This window comes from Octodon degus, unplaced genomic scaffold, assembly GCF_000260255.1.
Source record: "Octodon degus isolate 3935 unplaced genomic scaffold, OctDeg1.0 scaffold00105, whole genome shotgun sequence".
In the NCBI taxonomy this organism is placed as follows: domain Eukaryota; kingdom Metazoa; phylum Chordata; class Mammalia; order Rodentia; family Octodontidae; genus Octodon; species Octodon degus.
Genome location: NW_004524681.1, coordinates 3,413,789 through 3,434,685, shown reverse-complemented (window position 1 = coordinate 3,434,685; position 20,897 = coordinate 3,413,789). Strand labels below are relative to the sequence as shown.

The following is a 20,897-nucleotide window of genomic DNA, read 5'->3' as shown; positions in this document are numbered from 1 at the left end:
AATAAAAATAAATAAAATATAGTCTTAGAACTTCTTTAAACATATGTTAAAATACTTTTAATTCTGACTAAATATGGAACATGTTTATCACTCTAACCATTCTCTGTGGATGTTACTAGCCTTATAACCAACAAAATAACTTAGTAGCTTGACACACTGACTTTTTAAAATCTGTAGCTTTCTTCTTTTTCTTTTCTTCTCTACCTCCCCGTCCCCCTCCCTCTTCCCCTCCTCCTCCTCCTCTTCTTCCTCTTCTTCATTTTACGTATTGATATAGGGTCTCACTGTGCAGCTCAGACTCACAGTGAACCTCCTGTTCTCAGCCTCCCCAGAGCTGGGATTACAGGCAAGCACCACCAGGCCCAGACTCAGTCACCAGCTCAGAGCACCTGGGGTAGGGCCAGCAGCATGCAGGACCAGGGATCTAACTCTGGCCCCTGTGTTTGTCAGAGCAGGCACTTAGTCTGCTGAGCTATCTCGCCCGCCCTATAGCTTTCTTCTTATATATCAGCAAATAAAACACTAGAAAAGTCCCAAAAAATACCTCAGAAAATATAAGACATCAAAGGAAAATGTTGCCTCAGTTAGTCTTCTCTTGTTGCTGAGACATAATACCTGACACACAAAATTAAGAATTATTCAGCTCAGTCGAGGTTTCAGACCACACTCAGCTGGCTCCAAGGCAGAGTGGCACATGGCACAGAACAGCTGTTCATAACCACAGCAAAGGGCAAAGGGAGAAGCAGCAGCTCAGGCAGCTAGCTAGCCCCTCTCCTCTCCTCACACTGTAATGCAGACTACCTGCCCCGGGGAGGGTGCAGCGCCTACACCCACAACAGTCAATCACAAACTCCAGAAGCCACCCTACGACTGCATGAGGCTTTGAGGGACAGCTAGACCAAAACCACAACAAATTTAATAGCTATAGAGAAGATTTTACGGCTATGTTGGTCAGGTAAACCGGTGTCCATCCCCCTACTAACAAGCTGACTGTGTGGTGGCTGTAAGTGGCACTCACCTAGAAAGAGGGACCACGCCAGCACCGCCAGCACCCCTGCCCCTGTTTCTCAATGTTTTCCCACAAAGCTTCTCTGGAGAAACAGCAGCTCCCACCCTGGGCAGGATGCACCTGACCCCAGGAAGCAAGGCAGAATCTAGCTGGAAGCCAGTACCCAGAGGCCTGCTACACCAGGTAGTGGGCACACGTGTAAGTGACGCTGCTGTAGACTGAAGTGCCACGTGTGCAGGGTGAGAGCACAGCAGTGTTCCACGCAGAGCAAGCAGCATTAAGCTCCCTGAAGAATGCAGGTTACCGGCCTAGTGGGGCAGCCAGGAGCACAGGGAAGGCCGACTTAGGTCACTGCTCTTGCCTTTCCCGTCCACATGTATTGGAAGGGACAGTCCCAGGGGCTAACAGCAGGTCCAGAAAGCCCCCATGGAGGCGAGGGCTGAGAAGGCACAACTCCGAGCCAGTGCTTCTGGAGGAGAGGGACGATTTCAGCTTAACCTGCACCTCTCAGAAGCAGAAGGCTTGGAGGAGGGGTTCAGAGCTATAGAGCTGCCACTGGCATCCACGGAGAAATGTGACAGGACAAATTATTTGGGGGCAAAGTAATAGAAATAAATTTAGTGAAGAAGATAGTAGGTGGTAGAAAAGATCAAGGGAGTCCTAAGGCATACTAGCCCACTTGTATGTATGAATCTTATTTTGGATCCTGATTTGGACAAACCAACTGGATGAAACCATTTAAGATACAAAGGGAGGAGGCCGGGGAGTGACTCAGTAGAATAAGCGCTTCCCTGACAAGCATAAGGGTCTAGAGTTCAATCTCCAGTTCCACCAAAAAATAAAAAAAAAAAAAGAGGGAGCAAATGAACACCACCTGGATACTTGATATCATGGAAGTACGTGTGTGTGAGAGGTAACACTGATATGATCCTGTTAAGATTCTTTTTTAAAAAAATTACTGAAACGAGGTATGGTGGTGCATACCTATGATCATCATGGGAGGTTATGGCAGGAGAATCTTGAGTTCAAGCCCAGCCTGACAACTGTCTCAAAACAGCAGGATCCTGTCTCAGAATAACAAAGAGGGCTAAGGACGTAGCTCCATGTGAGGCCGTAGGATAAATCCTCCGAGGCACATACATACACATACATACATACATACATACGCAAAATACTCATGAACCAAGTCTCATGCTGGCCTCCACCACCACCTACAGGGAGCAGGCGTACAGTGACATGTGACCGTCCACAGAGGAGGGTTCTGAAACCGATGACGGACAAGGACAAGCACTGCTACTCCAGTTTTGTGCTCTATGTACGTGTGAGATTTTCTGTAACAGGGCTCTTGAGATTTTTGGATGTGGTACCAGGGACTGAGCCCAGAGACTTCACGATGAACTATATTACCAGCCTTTCTTAATTTTTTTATTTTTTGACACAAGGTCCCACCAAGTTGCCTGTGCTGGGCTTGAACTTGCAAACCTCCCACCTAAACCTCTCAGAATACTGAAATTTCAGGATGTACCATGCCTGGCTCAGAATTTTTGTTTTTTAGTGATAGCTATCCAGGTATTTGTTTTGGTACTGAGGATTAAACTATGCACTGGTTACATGTTTTTATTTTAAAACACAAGTCTGAACTAAGCTGCCGAGCTGGTCTCAAATTTGTGATCCTTCTGCCTTGCTCTCCTAAAGTACCAGGATGACGGGTGTAAGCCACAACATCTGGCCAGGTTTTTAATAGCATGTCCAATTTCTTACCCTGTAATGTTCACTGAAAAAGACTAAAAGCAAATTGGCCAAAGCATTAGCAATTACTTCCACATAGATTATATTTTCATTCCTTATACTTTTTGGCCTTTTCTAAATATCAAAAAAAAACTTTATTAACCAGGAGGAAATGTTTTTGGAAAATAACAAATAAACTGGCACGTCACCATTTGCAAGCCCCCAACCCCCGTACCGGGGTGTGTGTGTGTGCGTGTGTGCGTGCGTGTCTGTGTGTGTGTGTGTGTGTATTTAAAGAGTCTTCATACTGACCTACATCCCAGCTCATTTTTATTTACAGACAAGGTCTCTGCAAGTTGCCCAGGCTGGGCTCCAGTACTGCCACACCTCTGACACTACTTATAAATCTTAATGTCATTATCACACTAAAGATGTCAGGGGCTTTTGGAATGGCAAAGAAAAACATTAAATTCAAGCAGCAGGGGCAGGGGAAAACTGCATCCTGACAGCACACGCTGCTCAGGACCAGGGCACTATCAGGTGGTTCTGTCACAGAGAGCTGCTTCTGTGTGGCGGCACTGACTTCCTGTCTACGCTCTAGATGGAAGCATCTGGCCTATGCCTCAGGGGCCCCTCTCTCAGCCCCACTCCCACGTGCACTAGGACTATGCAGTTAAACTTGATGTCTGACGGGGGGGGGGGGGGGATTCCCACTGCAGCCAGCACTTCTGGGACAACACAGCCACGATGGGGAGCACGCACTCTATTGCATACCTTGGCAACAAAGTAATCCCACATGCTGAGCTCCGGAGGGATGAACTTCTCCCTGTAGGACGGCCTCTCGGCGGGCACCGGCGGTGGGGTGGCATCCTTCACCGGGCGCCCAGGCACCAGCATCCTCATGTTGAATCTCCTGCGGTGCTTATCTACATCTTCAGAGGGCAGGGGAGGTGCTGTAGAAAGGTGTTTCAGAGTCAGTTCCTATTCTGTGCCAACAACTCCGACTTCATCCTTTCCCTTCATGCTTTAGTATAAATTCCTTTACACCTGTGCTTTTTTTTTTTTCTTCTTTTTTAATTTGGTACATGGTCTCACTACACAGCTCAGACTGGTAGTGATCCTCCTGTCTCAGCCTCCCCAGTGCTGAGATTACAGGTATGCACAACCACGTCCAGTATTGGTGGCCAGTACGGCGTACCCAGGGTTCAGGGGCCAGCATAGCACATGGTACCAGGGATTGAACCTGGGTCCTTGTGCTTGGCAGGTAGGCACTTAGACCATCAAGCTATCTCCCAAGCCCTATAACTGTGCTTCTAAACTATGCCACAGCAAGGATAGGCACCAGGGATTGATATTCTAAATAAGTATCAATCACCGTGAAAAAGCCCAAATGAGTCTTCTAAAGAGGTATCAATCACCACCTGCTCAGGGACCCCCTCCTGTCCCTCTCTTGGACAGGAGCTTTCTTTCCCCCAGTAAATATATTCTGCTCTCAAAAAAAATATATCACAGGTCTACAAGAAACATGGGAACAAACAGTACCAATGGCAAGTGTCCACGATACCACAGGATGCCATCAGGCTACACGGCCCAGGAAAAAGCCGATGATTTGCAGATACACGCATGTCTTCCAAGAAGGGCAGAAGAACAGTGAGAAACGGGGACAAGACATTAGCAAATGGCCAGAGGAACATGGGGAACATAAGGAGCCCAGCTCCTGTGTGGCCCCGGGGTCGGGGGATGACAGTGACAAGACCCAGAGACACTGCAGGACAGCTGTCAAGAACGGTACTACCCAGGCAGGGCCCACCTGATGAATCCCGGGAAGCCGGGAAGCAAGAAGGCCTGACGGGCCAGTGGAGGCAGGTAAGGAGCAACAGACAGTAGAGGAGCTGCCAGGACTGAGACCATGCAGACAGAGCTGCTGCCTCCCACTGTCCACCGCATGCCACAACCTACAGCCTCTGACTGTCCGTCTAAAAATATGGTGAACTAAGGTGAACTCACATAACATGAACCCAGCTATTTCCATGTGTGCTCAGACACGTGGCACATCTGCACCAGCACAGCCAGCTCTGTTTAGGGCTGAAGCAGGGACCGAACCCATGCTGCTGGGCAGCCTGCTTGGCCACCACCTATCTCCTACCCACTTATGCCAGCTACTTCGTGTGAACAGCATCACACAGTGTGTGGCCTCCTGCAACCTATTTCCTCTACTTAGCCTAATTTCTCCAGGCCCTCGCACTTGGCAGCATGAGCCAGAGCTCACTCATCTGTAGGTCAGGGGACGCCTCCTCACTTGGCCACTGGTGGTCAGCTAGAAGGAGCCCAGCCAAGGTCACTATTTTTTATTCTTTATGCAGTTTTTCTCCCAAAATGGCTCAACTGCTTCTTTTGAAAACCCAAATTGGATCATGCTGCTCCTCTCTTCAAGATTCTGTCTCTCTTTAGAACAACAACCAAAGTCTTTACCATAATTCACAAAGCCCCAAATGACACTGCTCCCTATTTACAAGCCTTGGGATCTCTTGGGGGATCTGGAAAGGCCAACTGTGGCCCAACCCCAGAGCCCCTGAGTGTCTGGTTCCACAGGGCAGGAAGACTGTCCCCAACACCGCATGGTCCTCCCTCCCTGGATCCCTGCTCAGCACGCACCCTCATCAGATGTGCTGATGTACAGCCAACCACACTGGCCTGGTCCCCACCTCTCTTCCCCAACCCTGCTCTATTTTCCCTGCAGTTCTCACCGTGACGAAAGCACTCTATGTCTGCTGTTTCCTGAGTGTCTTACTCCAACAGACATAGCATCTTGAGGGTATGGGTTCTGTCTTGCCTCCTGCCTCCTCACCTCCAGAGCCTGGCCCTAGGCCTGGCATCTGGCAGGTGTGAGCAAATGAAAATGCAAACATGAACGCACCGCAAGGGTTTACAGCACAGTGAGCCCATGAGCAGAAGCACCATCAACAAATTCCCACAACATTCCGATGAGACGTGATGGAGGCTGGGGGCACACCAGTTTACAAGTGGTAGAAGGGGAAGACCACATGCAAGATTGGCTTCTTCAACTCCACCTTGGGCCACAGCAATGATGGAGGTTAGAACCTGCATCACCCAAACTACTGTGGGGGAATTAAGATGGTTTTTGTTTTAGCACCAATGTGACAGCAGGATGCAAATTGTATTCCTGACCAGGAGGGAATAAAAGACACACATGTATACACACACACACACACACACACACACACACACACACACACATACACACACACTGGAATACAGAAAGCCATGTTCCTGGCTAGAACAGCTATCCTGTAAACATGTTAGAGTTGATACATTGGGTCAACCTGAGAAATTTAGAGGATCAAGTGAATCAGCAGGGAGCCAGGGTCCTCACTCTAAATACCCAGAGCCTGTGCAAGAGGTGGGCGCTGAGATGGCATGGGCAGACAGTCAGCATACAGTCCCAGCAAGGAAAGGGACTTGCGCCTGCACCCCCCGTTTGCTTTTGCTATCTTCCGCCACCTTGAACTGCTGCTCCTGTGCCACACCACCTGCCCTGAGGACAGCTATTATGGACTGAAACCTCCACAAAAAAAAACCTCTCTTCCTTAATTTTGGTTGTTGGGTATTTTGCCTCAGTAATGAGAGAAAAGTTACTAACAGCTACTGCTGGAAATCCTAGAAAGACTTGCTAGAAAGACTCTGAGATCAAGTCAAATCTCCTTTCCCTAATGACCTATGCTGTGCTATCAACTCACACCTTAACACCCTTTTCTCACCCTCCTCAAACATGTCCTGCTTTGTCAACCTAAAAAATGTTACTTCCATAAAAATCAAAGTAGCAAATTGCATTTTCATTCTAACATGGATGCAATAATTTACCGTCTTAAAAAGAAGTGACTGCTGATATCTTTACCTTCTCTGATTCAAGGTAAAATTACTAAAACATTAACCATATCTTAAGATTAGAAACTCTGTGCACTTACGGACAGCACTAGTATCGAACTCGTCTTACCTGGGATATTTTCTGACTGTCTCCGAGGCTTCACAACAAGTTTCGCACCCCCACCGAAGACAGCAGCCCACATCCGGTTATTTAACGGGTGGGCTGCGAGCCGGAAGAGCTCACTGGAGGAGTTGGTGGCAAGAGCATGGATCAGCAAGCTCAAGTAGACAGCAACCACGGCCTCGCAGAGCAGCACATTCAGCTTCGGCTGGTCTTCGTCCTGGGCTGAGCTCAGCAAGCTCATGAGGGAGCTCACCCCTGCAAGGCACGAGGGCTGTAAGAAGCACCTCACTCTCATAAACCACCACAGGGCATCATCCAAATGGGCAGCGGAAGCAGCAGCACATATTTCTATCTTACAAAATAAGCATTTCTGTAACTTAAGCAATAATAAATAACTGTAGGAAGGAATTAAAACTTATTAAGTAAAAATCTACTAATGAGTACTGATATCATAAATATGTGAGTCAGCAGGGAAGAAGGGAAAGTTTGACAGTAGAATTTCAGGAAAGGGATACAAAATCACCAGTGGTCACCCTACAGTGGTATCTGATTTGGATAGCAACCCTCACTGGGTGTGCAAATTTGATATTTTAGAGTCTCCGATGATCTCCTCAAAGATTTCCATTAACTATAAAGGAAAGCATGGGATCTATATAAAGGGCACCTTGGCAGAAACTCCCACAGGTGACCAGAGCCAACAGCACAGCAACGGGCATGAGGCACCACAAGCCTGCCCACACTGCCCACTCAGAAGGGCGTATCTTTTTGTGGCTTCCCTGGCAAAAACACATAACCTGACTCTAACAGTAAGAAAAAAATCAGAAAAACTGAGAGATACCCTAAAAAACACAACATTGGGCAGCCAGTATTCTCTGAAAGTGTAGCAGTTATGAAAGGCAAAGCAAAGGAAATGTATCATCCAAGGAGATTCAAGAGACCCGGAGTGACTACAACAGGAAGCAGGAAAAGGACACTCACAGGACAACTAGAGAAAGCTGGGAAAACTAGAGGACAGGAAGAGGAGCGCCAGTGCCACAGTACTAGATGTGGCAATTGTGCTGCGGTTATACAAGACAGGGCTGTTTTTAGAAAATCACACCAACATATCTGGATGGAAAGGCTACCCTGTCTACAACTTTATCCCATTCTGGGAATCTGGATAAAAGTTACACAGAAATGATATTATTTCTGCAATATTTTTGTTAGTCTTAAATTACTTCAAAACAAGGAATTAAGTCAGTATGTTTCTAGAAATCTATGTCTAAAATCACTTCAAATGTGTAGGCTACAAAAGAGTACAAGCTCTCAAATAACTGATGTAGAGTGAGAAAGAGTGCTGGCCATAGAAAGGCGGGCGGTCCCTTGCACCCTCCTGGGGAAGTTTACACTCGAAGGGACCAGATGCCTTTCCTCTATCTGGGACACTGCAGCACCGCTGAGGCTCTAGTCCAGAGATGACGCAGTCACCCTACGAAGAGTGTCAGCCTTTCATGTGGTTGACACGGTTGGTTGTTGAAGCCTTAACTTTAGGAGTCCTCAGTCAACACAGTACTACCTAAAATTTCTAATCCACAGAAGAAACAAGATTTAAAAAGAAAACCAAAATTATTCACCAAATCTACAAAGAACAACAATCAGGAAACTGGCGAGTAGCTTCAGAAAAAAAGAATCTCCAAGAGAGGCATGCTAGAGCATACCTGTAACCCGAGGTACTTGGAAAGCTGAGAAAGAATTCCAAGTCTCTGCCTAAATAATTCAGCAAAAGCCTATTTTAAAAAGCAAATCTGAGTGTGATGGTACATGCTGCAATCCCAGCATTCAGGAGGCTGAAGCAAGAGGATCACCGCAAATTCAAGACTAGCCTGGGCTTCATAGTGAAACCTTGTGTCAAAAAACTAAAAACCAAAACAAATAAGTAAAAAAGGCATGAGGATATATCTATGTCTATATCTATACCTATACCTATATCTATATCTATATCTATACCTCTATCTATCTATCTATCTATCTAACTAGGTGGCAAAGTGCTCCTGGGTTCAATGCCCAGCAGGATTACCCCCATCCTCAACATCATAGGGAAAGGTGGAATTATTAAAGAGAAGATTTAGGGGAGGAAGGAAAAACAAGCAAATTCTCACCGGGCCACTGAGCAGGAGATGAGTTTGGTGTCACGTGCTCGTCGACGCTTTCAGTCCTAAGTCTGCGGCGGTCACTGAGAAGCAGCCCTTGATAGGCCATTCCTGTGAACTGATTCCCTTCCGGCTGGCTGCAAAGTCAGGTAGGCCCAGTTACTGTCCTAGAAGAGGTCCTGAGCAGCTGCGCTTCACCAATCTCATCTACTTTACATGATCATTTAAAAAACCCAGAAGTCCTCACACTGAATTTAATTTCCTAATGTGAATTTATTTTAGAAAGTGCTTAAAATTAGTTCCAGTAAACAAATGTTTACTGATAGTTGTAATAAAACATCAACTTTTACTATATTGAGCAGATGACAATTAATCATTTATTTTCCAGAAGCTTTTAAAGTCTTTTCTATTCTCGTTTTTTAAAAAATCTTTGATAAGGAGACTACTGTTGGATTAGGGCACAGCAGGCAGAAAGCTTCGGGGCACTGGTGTGCTGCATTTCTTAAGAACTTAACCCGGAGCGAAATCTGGAGGATGACAACCTGGAAATCTCTAAATCTAAAGCAAATCACCCCTACCGACCTTCCTAGCCAAAGTGACTGTGCAGAACCGGAGGAAATACGAAGGCGGAAAGTAAAGCTGAGCTGCTGCACATTCATCAGCCAAATGAATCGAAAATACGTATCTGGAAACGGGGTATCTGAGTTCTCCTCTGGTACCCTAATTATAACCAGCGACTAACACCAACAAGTGACCTGTGATCAGTTAGGCGACTGTGCCAACAAAATTAACTTCTTCCCCCTCTCATTTCCAAATCTCTGGACTTATTTCTACATGGCCTGTACAGGGGGTAAAAACTCAGAGAACAGGTCATTTTGAAAGAGCAGCTACTTATTCAACGTCAAATTGAATATCAAATGCTCTCGTAAAGGATGTTAAATTTATGAGAAAAAAATAGACATTTTAGTATACATTTCACATTAATATCTGTTAACTTTATTTAAACGTTTCATCTTTCAGAGTCAGTGGGTTTCTTATGACTTACACTGCCCTAGTCATTAAAATGCAAAGCTGTAATGATGAGCTGATTTAACACCAAGAAACATCCAAACCATTACTTTTAATTGATATTGCTTGAAAGACTTTTATATCACACATAAATTGGCAAGTAACATTTATTTTAGTAATTAAATTTTAGACATGTACTTCTTCATTTTTTGAAAGTTTTTTGTTACATCTAAAGACCAGTTAAACAATCCAATAAACACAGAAATGATTCCTAAGGAGAAAAGTTAGAAAATTTCTTGGTATAAATTGTTTTTAACAGTAAGCTTTTCTGGTATCAAACCAAAAACATAAGAGTAATAAAATTTACTATTTGTTACTTTGTATTGTTACTATATAACAAATAAAACAAATACTTTTAATAATTTTCTTTGTAGTTCTACGTAATTTATTAAAGTATACACATTGGTCATATTTGGGGATTTTCAGTCCATAAGAGCTAAAGCCCCAGTAAAACTCTGGAATGGCCGGATGTTTACACTACATAAATACTATACATTATTTGGCAATTTTTGCTTTTACCTGTAGCTATGACTGTCACATAAAGCTTGGTAAATTGATGCAGAAAGTGATGCTGCTAGTGAATGAAGTGTGTGCACCTAAAAGCAAAACAGCCACAATTACATTTTATGCTAACATTTTTATACATGATATCTTAAAAATTAGAAAATACTCAGGAAACCAGCATCATCACAAGTAAGACTGGATCCTATAGGAGACTATTAGCTGCTTTAAGCCTTCTAAAATAACCCATGCCATCTTTATATAAATGCCCACAGCAAATCTGAGGCAAACTCATAGGTATCAAGCTTTCCCTTACTGTATGCCTGCTGTTCATCAGACCCCGAGCAAAGAGGCCATGCCCAGGCTCCTGGGACTTGTCCTAGGCTAATAACTAGGTTAAGTAGTAATGTGCAAAACAAACAAACAAACAAACAAAAAACACTAAAGCAAGTAAGTACAAAATTTTCAGAGCTTTTATTTAGGTTAGCCTTAAGAACCCCCCCCCCCCCGTGTTGAAAATATTTATCAATAAAAAAGACCTAAATTTGCTTAGTAAGTATAATCACAATCACTGTCTGAAATGGCTAGCAAATAACTTACTTAGTATTCATATGCAAGAGATAGTCTTAAATATTTGCAATGGAACGTTTAAAATTCTCTATATAATATAAAAGGCACATCTGAAGTGTTATATACTGTTATCAATTTTTTTAGAGTCATAAAATCTTAAAATTTGAAGGTATTTTAGAAGCAGTTTCTCCAGGCATGGTGGCACATGCCTGTAATCCCAGCACTCAGGAGACTGAGGCAGAAGGACTGCTGTGAGTTGGAGACCAGCCTGGGCTACAAAGTGAGCTCAAGGCCAGCCTGAACTGCATAGTGAGACCCTGTCTCAAAAAGGCAGAAAAGAAAGAAGAAATAGTTTCATATGCTGAAAGCCTCATCCAATTCCTATGAGCTGTAAGTACAGAACCTACACATTTCATACCTATTCTACGTATTCATGTCCATCCAACAAGCAATTTAAGTAACCCCTGCTGAAAGATTAACTCCAGCAGTGCAGTAAAGGGAAGCTTCTCACAGTTGATGTGAGCAGTTCATCTTTGAGCCTTCAGAGGAATACAGAGAGATCCCACACACCCATCAACCAAAAGAAATAAAAAAACAGAGGAGACCTAAGATGTGCTGAAGAAAGCACAGCACAAACACGTGGTGTGCCCAGGGAGTAATCTCCTCCACATTCCACACCCTGCCCAGCTTTCTCAAGCCTCTGGATGGATCAGTTGGTAAGTCCTGGGCACAGGTTCTCATACGTGGTTTTATTCAGGTTGAATTTTAGGTAGTAACTCTGACTGCCTGTGACTTCTCCACAGCCTCACAACACATAATCACTATGGAAACAGCTGAAATCACTTCTGATCAGTCATGGTTCTCCCAGGTCCTCCTCAACTATATTCACAGCAACTTGGCATGGAAACAGAGTCGTAAGGATCTGCAATTTAGCGGCTCACTTGAGGGAACAGAGCAAGTAGCAAGAATACTGCCCACAAAATTAGTTTGATTACTAAAATAATCCATCTGTCTTAAAGGAAGATGTAACTTTTCCAGAAATAAGAAGACTGCACACTTCTAAATGACTTTCATTGGCCAGTCCTGAACTGACAGGAAGAAAAAAAGGAGCATGTAAGAACACTGGGAGATACTTCCTCTAAGCACAAATGGGCAGCCGCACAAGCCTAAGATGCGAGCCTCCTCGCCCAGCAAGCACAGTGTCAGGCAACACGTTACCTTCATGTCCTCAACCCCGGGATGAGGCGGGGTCTTCATCTGCACAATGGTGTACAGGATGTCGTGGACGTGGTTATTCAGGTACAGCACCGGGTTTGCTATGACTGTCTTTGTGGCTGCAACACTTGCTGAGAGCAGCGGCAGGGTGGTAGGCAACGGCAGCGGAGACTGGAGCTGCTTCACCGTAGTTTCCTGCAGGTGACAATTAGTTGTTCAAAATAGTGAAAATGCTGGATGTGGTGGTGCACTCCAGTAATCCCAGCACTCGGGCAGCTAAGGCAGAAGGATCACCATGAGTTCAAGGCCAGTCTGAGCTACATGGTGAGACCCTGTCTCAAAAAAAAACCCACTAAAATAGTTAAAATAGTTCGCTGATAAAATACTGGCAACAATCCAGAGTAAAAGCAACAGGCTCTACACCAGCCTCCCCAGCAGCCAGTGTGTAGCAGGCACTGCAGGACACAGGACAGGACAGAGGGGAGGGCTGGGCTCCTTGCTCTTAATTACACTTCTCAGGACGAGAACTTGTATATACAAAAACCTACACAAAATACAAACACTTGTTTCCTCTGAACAGATCAACATATAAAGCATTTCACAGCTCTATGTGGAAGACCTACTGAAATTACTAGAACAACCAAAGCTGAACACAAAAAGATGTCCATACCTGCTGTGATTCTTGCAGCAAAAATTTGAGCTCCATTCTTACAGATGCCAGACCACCTCCCTGGGCCCCATGAAGGCTGCAGTAACTAAGAAACACTCTGAGGAGATCCTGGTTTCTCTGCAACCACAGCTTCCGTCTCTCAGCATGCTCTCGTTTAGCCTGCAGCCTGCGTCGCTCAATTTGGTGCCGCTCATAGGATCCAACATCTGGTCTGTCCACCACTGTCTCCTGGTTCAGAAGATCACTATCCACCTTGGGATATGTTTTGCTGGAGTACTCTTTAACAACAGCTTCATGATTACATATCTCATGCAAGGCAGCAATTTCCTTTTCTAGCCAGTTATAGAGCTGAAACCTGAGCTTCCCTCCATCTACTTCATACCCTGTAGCCAAAGTTCTTAGTTCAGTCATAAGGATCTTTAAACAAGCTCTGAATTTTAGTTGTTCAGCAATTACATCCACTTCAGTGTCACGGTCTGGACCATTCTCCTCCTGAGGGCTCAGTGACGCCGGAGCCCTGCCACCTTCCCGTGCATCCTTCTCCCTGGCACCTGAGCTCTTCATCACTAAGCCAGCAGCATCTTCGTCCTCCTCTAAGGCACTGTCATGATCTTCGCCCCAGTCAAGAGTAAGCTGTTCCTCGTCAACCTCAGCAACAGGCTGGCTCCAGTCAAACTGTGATGAGGTCATGCCTGACCAGCTGGGGCCAGCACTTGTGCTGCCATTACTCAGAGCGCCAGGCTCTGAAGGGCCACCATCCATCCTTTCAGAAACAAAGCCAACCGGGTCTTTTTCTGCAGATAAGGCAGATACTTTGGATACTTTAGGAATTTTAGAAAGTACCTCCAGAGCTAAAACTGGGCATCCAACTTTAAAATGAGCATTTGCAGTGGTAAAGAATAACTTTCTTTCGATGAGGTTGATTTTATCAGCAAAGTTTTTGTCAGTTTTCAGACCTAAGGTTGCCAAAGTTCCTTCCGGGGAGGCCAGGTTTCTTCGAATAAGCAAAGGATGTGTTCGAAGGTAGTTATAAAAACTAAATACCACTGGGTTGCACGATTTGATAATAACTGCAGAAATCAAGCACGTAACTATGAGTCATTAGGTTAGTGTGTACTTATACTTCAAACAGATAAAGCACTACATCAGCTCTTCCAAAAAGTAAAAGATGCATAAATACTAACTGAAAACAGGTTAAATTATAGCCATATAATTATTAAAACTACACAGATAAAATAAAGATAATTCACCTGCGTACTACGGAGCAATGGCAAGAGCACACTGAATAAAATGTACAGAAACATGGCAGCTGTGCAGAGGGGTGCAAACAGGCATTTTTGCTTGTTTTTTTTTAAATGGAAGGGAAACTCACAAAAACTTCTAATTGGTCTCTAAAAGAGAGGAAAAGATTCTAGCTTTCTCAGAGAGTACTTTGGCTTTATATTTTTTATTTCAGGCCGAAAGTTTACAGAATTTTTAAAAGTCTAAATGTAAAAGAGTAATTCACAAAAAGCAAGATTAAGGAAATAAATATGTGTGTGAAGCTGGTAGTAAAACCAGGCAAACTATGAAAAGTAAAGCAAGAGATGCCCTTCTGGGGCCGCAGAGATGGCTCAGTAGAGTAAGCGCTTTCCAGGCAAGTGCAATGACCTGAGTTCAATCCCCAGTTTCACCAAAAAAAAAAAAGAAAGAAAGAAAGAAAGAAATGTGCTCGTACCACCATAGTAGGATATACTATAAAAATAGAAATACCTGCAAAAACTTTAAAAGTGTAACCTGCTCTTGGTCAGCAAGTTGTTAGGAAACACACACATATATATTCTTAAATATTCTGTGTATATATAGCAAATAATTTGTGCATGGCATGCAAATCCAAATTATTCACTACAAGACACAAAGGACAAGTGCAATAAGAATGCTAGAACACATATTTGAGTTAGACTTTTCAGGGTGAGCGCCTAATTTCTCAGGTCAGTAGAGGGGAGGGGCTGTGTCCGGCCCAGCGTCTACACATCACGCCTCAGTGGGAAGCAGGCTTCTCCAGTCTGGGGCAGGAGATGTGCAAGGTGAGCCTGAAATAGTCTGACCCCCAGAGAGCAGTAAGACTGGAAGGAAGCACAGGAAGGGTCATGGACCTTGAAGAGTTCACCATTGCTAAAGATGAGGTAACCCAAGCATCTATAAAACCAAACTGCAAATGACTGAAATATGAATCCTATTTAAATCTGTGACTACAAAATAACCTCTTTAAGAAAAGATAATCAGTCACCTCTGCAGGGCGCTAAGGATTCAACACGTCATCTTGACAGTAGACTGGTTATGAGTTGGTAAGTACTGAGGCTGCTTGATAGTCATAGACTTTTATATTCTGTTTTATATATTTTTAATTTTTTCTATAATAACAAGCTTTTAAAAATAAATCTGGAAAACATTAAAAAATAAATAGGATCTTCCTTTTATAAAAATACATACATATTATTAAAATTACCTGGGTAACTCAGATATTGATTTTTCTTCTAAAAGTTTCCTTTCCTTCCAAGTTTGTTTATTTATTTATTTATAGTTTTATTTTTATTTATTTATTTTGTATTTTAGGGAAGAGTCTACAGGGTGTGCAGGGTCTCACTACTAGATCAGACTCTCATAGTGATTCTCCTGTTTACAGCCTCCCATTTGCTGGGATTACAGGCACGTGCCACCACACCCAGTCTCAATTGTCTGCCATCTCTGCACCCTGGCAGGCTCAGGGATTGAACCCCCGGCCCTCGGGCCTATTTGCAGGCACTTTAATCCACTGAGCTACTTGGCAGGCCCTTCCTTTAAAGTTTATATTTCTTCTTTGTAAGAAAGTAAAAATTGAAGCTCTGATCTCTTTATTCCTAAATATACTTAAAACATTTACCCCCTTAACACTTAATAACAGGAAGTGAGTAAACATAATAAAAGCTTATATCTCCCCAAGGCAGTGGCCAGTATTTAATTACTTTTTAATTAATTTTATTGAGAAAGAAATAGCAATAAGACAGTTTAAAGGTTATATTTTTTGTTATATAGGTCTTGCTGTATCTTGGTCTTCACCATCCAGCATAAAGGTATAAAAAGGTATAAAAAGGAGGTATACAAAGTAAAGAAATATTAATATGCTGAGCTCAATATGTAAAAAGCTCAAGTAAGGGCTGGGGTGATGGCTCAGTGGAATAAGCACTTCCCTGGCAAGCACAAGAGCCTGAGTTCAATCCCTGGTTCTGCCCAAAAAAAATCTCAAGTCAACAACTTCTGACATTGCCAGTTCTGCAGATAACTCACTACTATTATGGACTACTGGACTATATTGGATTGTTTTGCTGAATTCATGCACCTACAATATTTGAATGGCAATGGAATACCCATCTCTGACAAAACTAAGTATTTAAATTCTGATGATTTCTTCCATATAATACCCAAGGGAGTGTCAAAGGCAGGCAGACACGTATGCACTGGGTGGGCACAAGGAGCAAAAGACTCCATATAACACACTGATAGAGCTCACTTCCTAATAGCACACTGCTTCTACGGCATGGATCGATTAGCATTTATTTAGCTATTCATTAGAATGCTCCCTTTTAAAAAGTTCACTGCAGTATTATTTGTTGAAACTCTACTCTCGATTTGATTTGAAACTGTCGCATTGCTATATGTTTATCAATAAAACTTTGAAAAGAAAAAGTTCACTGCAAACAATCTGATATTTTATAGATACTTAACCTAAATTACATGGGGTAATAAAGAGTAAACAAAATTTACCACATAAGAACAAAGTACTTCCAGTGCCACGCATCAAACCAATCTGTGTAACATCAAACTTTATACCTTTAAGAAAAGGGCTACATGATTATCTAGAAACTGCTGAGAAATGCAGAAACATTCTGAATGCTTTTTAAATGTATGTGAGACTAGAGCAGTATGGTAATACTATCTTACATCCTTAAAATATAAGTGTAAGAATAAAATATGTATGAAATAATCTTAACACTGTACTACTTAAATTACGACAAAATGCTAGATTTTATGATACTAGGTAAATAATCTTGTACCCACATAAGAAATTTTGGTAATAATTTCTCCAAGTTGCAAAGTTAATCTGGTAATAACCTTTTAAAAATTCAAGTGACCATAAATTCTGAAATGATCTTCTTTTGAGAAGAAAAATGGAGCAGGTGTGGTAGCGCACACTTACAGTCCCAGCACTCAGGACACTAAGGCAGGAGGAGTACCCTAAGCATTAGGCCAGCTGGGGCTACTTAGTTCAAGGCCAGTGTGAACCACAGAGCAAGAACCTGCCTGGGGGCGGGGGAGAGAAAGAAACAAAGAAAAAGAAAAAAAGGAAAGCCACAGGGTAGTCTACCTTGTCGTTCATCCTCCTCCTTTGGTGTCTGTTCCAGCAATGTATCCAAGGCCCGGGAGTAATCTTTCATCACCCAATAGGCAAGACTACGCAGAAAAGGGTCAGGGTGCAATTTTCCACAGTCAAATGCAGAGCCATCCTTTTGGCAACCCAAAATCTTCTGATTCAAGATTGATATGTAAGTGGATGAGGTCTCAAATTCAGATTCATATAAACGAGCAATAACCATGGCTAGCTGAATGTCTTCCATTTTTTCAAGACACACCTGAAGATTTAAATATTACGAAATACTTATTGATACTGTCATAACAGTTATGAAAGATCCTACTGATACACTGAAACTGTCTTCTACTTATCTCCTCACGATGGGAGAGAGGTTTTTAGAGGTTGAGTCCAGGAAAGGAAGTTAAATGGTTGTTTGGTGAAAGAATAAAGAATAAGACTAGAATATAGTCTTTCCCACTGAGAAAGACTGTTTATGAAATAAGCATGAAAGAAAGATCACTATCATCTCAGACTTAGTTCAATTTAAGTTAGTGACATTCATTTTCTAATTAACTACCACATATGACTTTGGAACGTACAGATCAGTAACATATCAGTTCCTCTTAATTTCCAAATGCATTTTCATGTCAACAATGATGCTACTTTAAAGAACCTTCTATTTACATTGTGAGTAATCTGTAAACTACAGATGCACGCAGCAATCCGTCTGCGTTCCCTAGGAACCTGTATGCAGATCTAACCGATGCACTTGAGGCTGCGTCACGCACACACTCTTGGTCAAGGACACTGCTCTTCTAGACACATGGTGGGTGTGAAGCGCAGGGAGAGTGGGCATGCAGGAGATGGGCTGGATTCCCAGCCCAAGGGAAAAAATGCCTTCTGCACTTGAGTATCTTCTAAACTAAATTTCCAATTTCAATATTTCAATCATTTCTACTTTCAAAACATCAGATACCTGAGATAACTATGAAAATATGACTAATTTTAAATTTACAATATTTTCACTTTACTACATATTTTCTATACCATGCAATAGTTCCAGTTACGCTTTTCCTATACCTTATTTGAACTGTACATAATGACAGTAGCCAATTGAAAAGGAAGATAATCATAACTAAACAAAAAGACTAACAATTACGCTCACAATTACCTGCAAGGATATTATATCAAAAACCACAAGGTTTTACCTCTTTATATTTGATCTGCAGTATCTAAAACTGTAATTTCCAGTGTTTGAAATTTGTAAAACAGTACAAATTACTATTTTGTTTCTTATCTACAAATTTCAATTATAAAAAAAGAAATTAAAATATTTGCCTAGGCCTGGAGAGAGAGCTCAGCAGGCTAAGTGCTTGCCTGGCAAGCTCAAGGACCCAGGTCTGAGCCCTAGTATAACATGTTGTGCTGGCCCCTGAACTGTGGGCATGCTGTGCCAGCCACCAAATCCAGGCGTGGTGGTGCACACCTGTAATCCCAGCACTGGAGAGGCTGAGACAGGAGGATCACTATGAGCTTGAGCTGCACAGCATGACCCTGTACCAAATAAAGAAATAAATAACAGATTTACAAAACATAAAATATCTGGGGGCTGGGGAGATGGCGCAGTAGAATGAACGCTTGCCTGGCAAGCACAAGGGCCTGAATTCAATCTCTAGTTCCACAATAAAATATCTGCTTTTCTGCACAGGATATGGTGTTTATGGCCTGTGTACTTTAAATAGTTCAGAATCACAGATGGCCTGGAAGAAGACATTCATAAATCATTTTTTCATAAATTTTACACGATATCTTGAAATGCAATATGCCTAAATACAATTTATTTATAATTTTATTCCAATACCATTATATGTTGAGCAACTTCTGCAGTTGTTCTCTATCCTTACAAACATGACCAAAAGAATCCTGCAATGTCCCTGAAGACCATTCAGGCTTTCAACCTCTTACCAGAGCTTCATAACAAGCTTTGTGTATACCTCTATGGCATCTTTCAATGAACCAGCTAACAAGAAAAAAGCAGCAGACTGTTCAAAGCGCTGTTTTCCAAGTAAAGCAAAAGCATTCTTGAGAGCAGCTTTGCGCCATCTCTCTTCACTGAAGTTGTGGCTGAAAAAGGACGTCATCTTCTCATCATGCTGTGACCTGGGGAGGAGAGCACAGATACCCGTGGCTGGACAAAGGCTGACTGCGACGCTAATCCTTCCCAGAATATGTGAGAGTAAGGGAATCAAATGCTCAAAACATTCTCTTAATACAAGAGCGGGAATTGTCGTTAATAGGTATCACTCCCAACACCCCTTCACTTCTAAGGAGAAACACTCGTACTGCTGTGCAAACATACGCAGGAAGCAAAAGGAACTTTTACTTTCCAATGTGCTTTTAGCAACATTTTTCCTACAACTTCCTGCCACTTTAACCTGAAAATGTATTTTTCCCATTTGCTGCAGACAAAGGAATGAAGTCATAACAAAGTAAGTTATGATTTGATCTTATCATCTTCAACAGCATTAGTTTTCTAACCCAAAACACAATTGCACTCCATGAGATCACAACTCACCTAAACAGACCCCAAACTACTGCTTTCTTCTTCATGGAAAGGTAGAATAATGCAGCATCCAAGGCATCATTATTCCGTTGAAAAGAAGCTTTGGCAACCTAGATAGTAAATAAAGTGTTACTGCAACTGTCTGACAAAACAATACGCTCAACAAATAATTAATTCTTGGGTTGGGGAGATAGCTTAAACGCCTGCCTCGTAAGCATAAGGTCCTGAGTTCAATCCTTGGTATTAAAAAAAAGAAGACAACAAAATAGCTGATTCTTTCCCATTACCTCCCTGGCTGACAGGAACTAGGGAAGTGGGAAAACCTAGCTATGCTCTAGTCACTGGTACTTCTCACACACACCTAGACACAAGACACGGAGGACAGCGAGCATTCCTGGCTACTCACCACACAGCCAGCACCTTCCTGGCCCTACTGAGCCCTCAGTGTGAGGGAGCATCTGCACCTCACTCTACTCGTGAGGACCACGACACAGACAGACCAATACATGACTGCAGGTTACGCAGCAAGGAGTGAGGCAGGATCAGAGTTCTGACAGTAGTAAGACTAACATAAGTACACAGCAAACCAGGACGTAACAGGTGTGATCACTTCTTGAAAACTCAACATACTGCATTTATTTAATGCTTTATGAAAGTTAAATGTTACTATCTATGGTAAATATGACTTCATAATTGAAGGTTCTCTCAACCAGTACTGATACAGACATCTGTGATAAGCAGTTATACACACTAAGCAAAGAAACTCATTTTAAAAACAAATACAGAATCCCAGCCCAGGCGCAGCATGGGCCAGACCCTTTCCCACCTCCTTGGGATGCCCCCCACCACTCCGCAGCACCTGCCCAACCCCGCACACCGAGTAGGAATTTCTGCCGCGTTCCGGGAACCCCAAGACCCAGTCCTAGCCCAGACCCAAGTGTGAGGGAGAGCCTATTCTCCCCCCTACTCCACCTTGCCCCCTCCAGGCACAGCTCAGGCCTGGCATACATGCCTGGGGTGTAACCCTGCAGCTGCAATCCCTGCAGAGAGTGTAGAGGATAGATCC

The 20,897-nt window shown here is 43.0% G+C and overlaps 1 protein-coding gene across 2 annotated transcripts in view; it reads right to left on the bottom strand.

The window, feature by feature from the left end:
* The window catches only part of Dmxl2 (Dmx like 2), a 167,329-nt gene that overhangs the window by 16,281 nt on the left and 130,151 nt on the right, over positions 1-20,897 (bottom strand). For both annotated transcript variants that reach the window (XM_004638996.2, XM_004638997.2), the window contains exons 21-29: positions 19,844-19,941; positions 19,263-19,428; positions 17,284-17,548; positions 12,900-13,969; positions 12,233-12,424; positions 10,463-10,539; positions 8,885-9,012; positions 6,753-7,001; positions 3,512-3,690 (exon numbers count right to left, since the gene is read on the bottom strand). In XM_004638996.2, the coding sequence (XP_004639053.1) occupies positions 3,512-3,690; positions 6,753-7,001; positions 8,885-9,012; positions 10,463-10,539; positions 12,233-12,424; positions 12,900-13,969; positions 17,284-17,548; positions 19,263-19,428; positions 19,844-19,941 (2,424 nt within the window). The remainder of the gene's footprint in view (positions 1-3,511; positions 3,691-6,752; positions 7,002-8,884; positions 9,013-10,462; positions 10,540-12,232; positions 12,425-12,899; positions 13,970-17,283; positions 17,549-19,262; positions 19,429-19,843; positions 19,942-20,897) is intronic.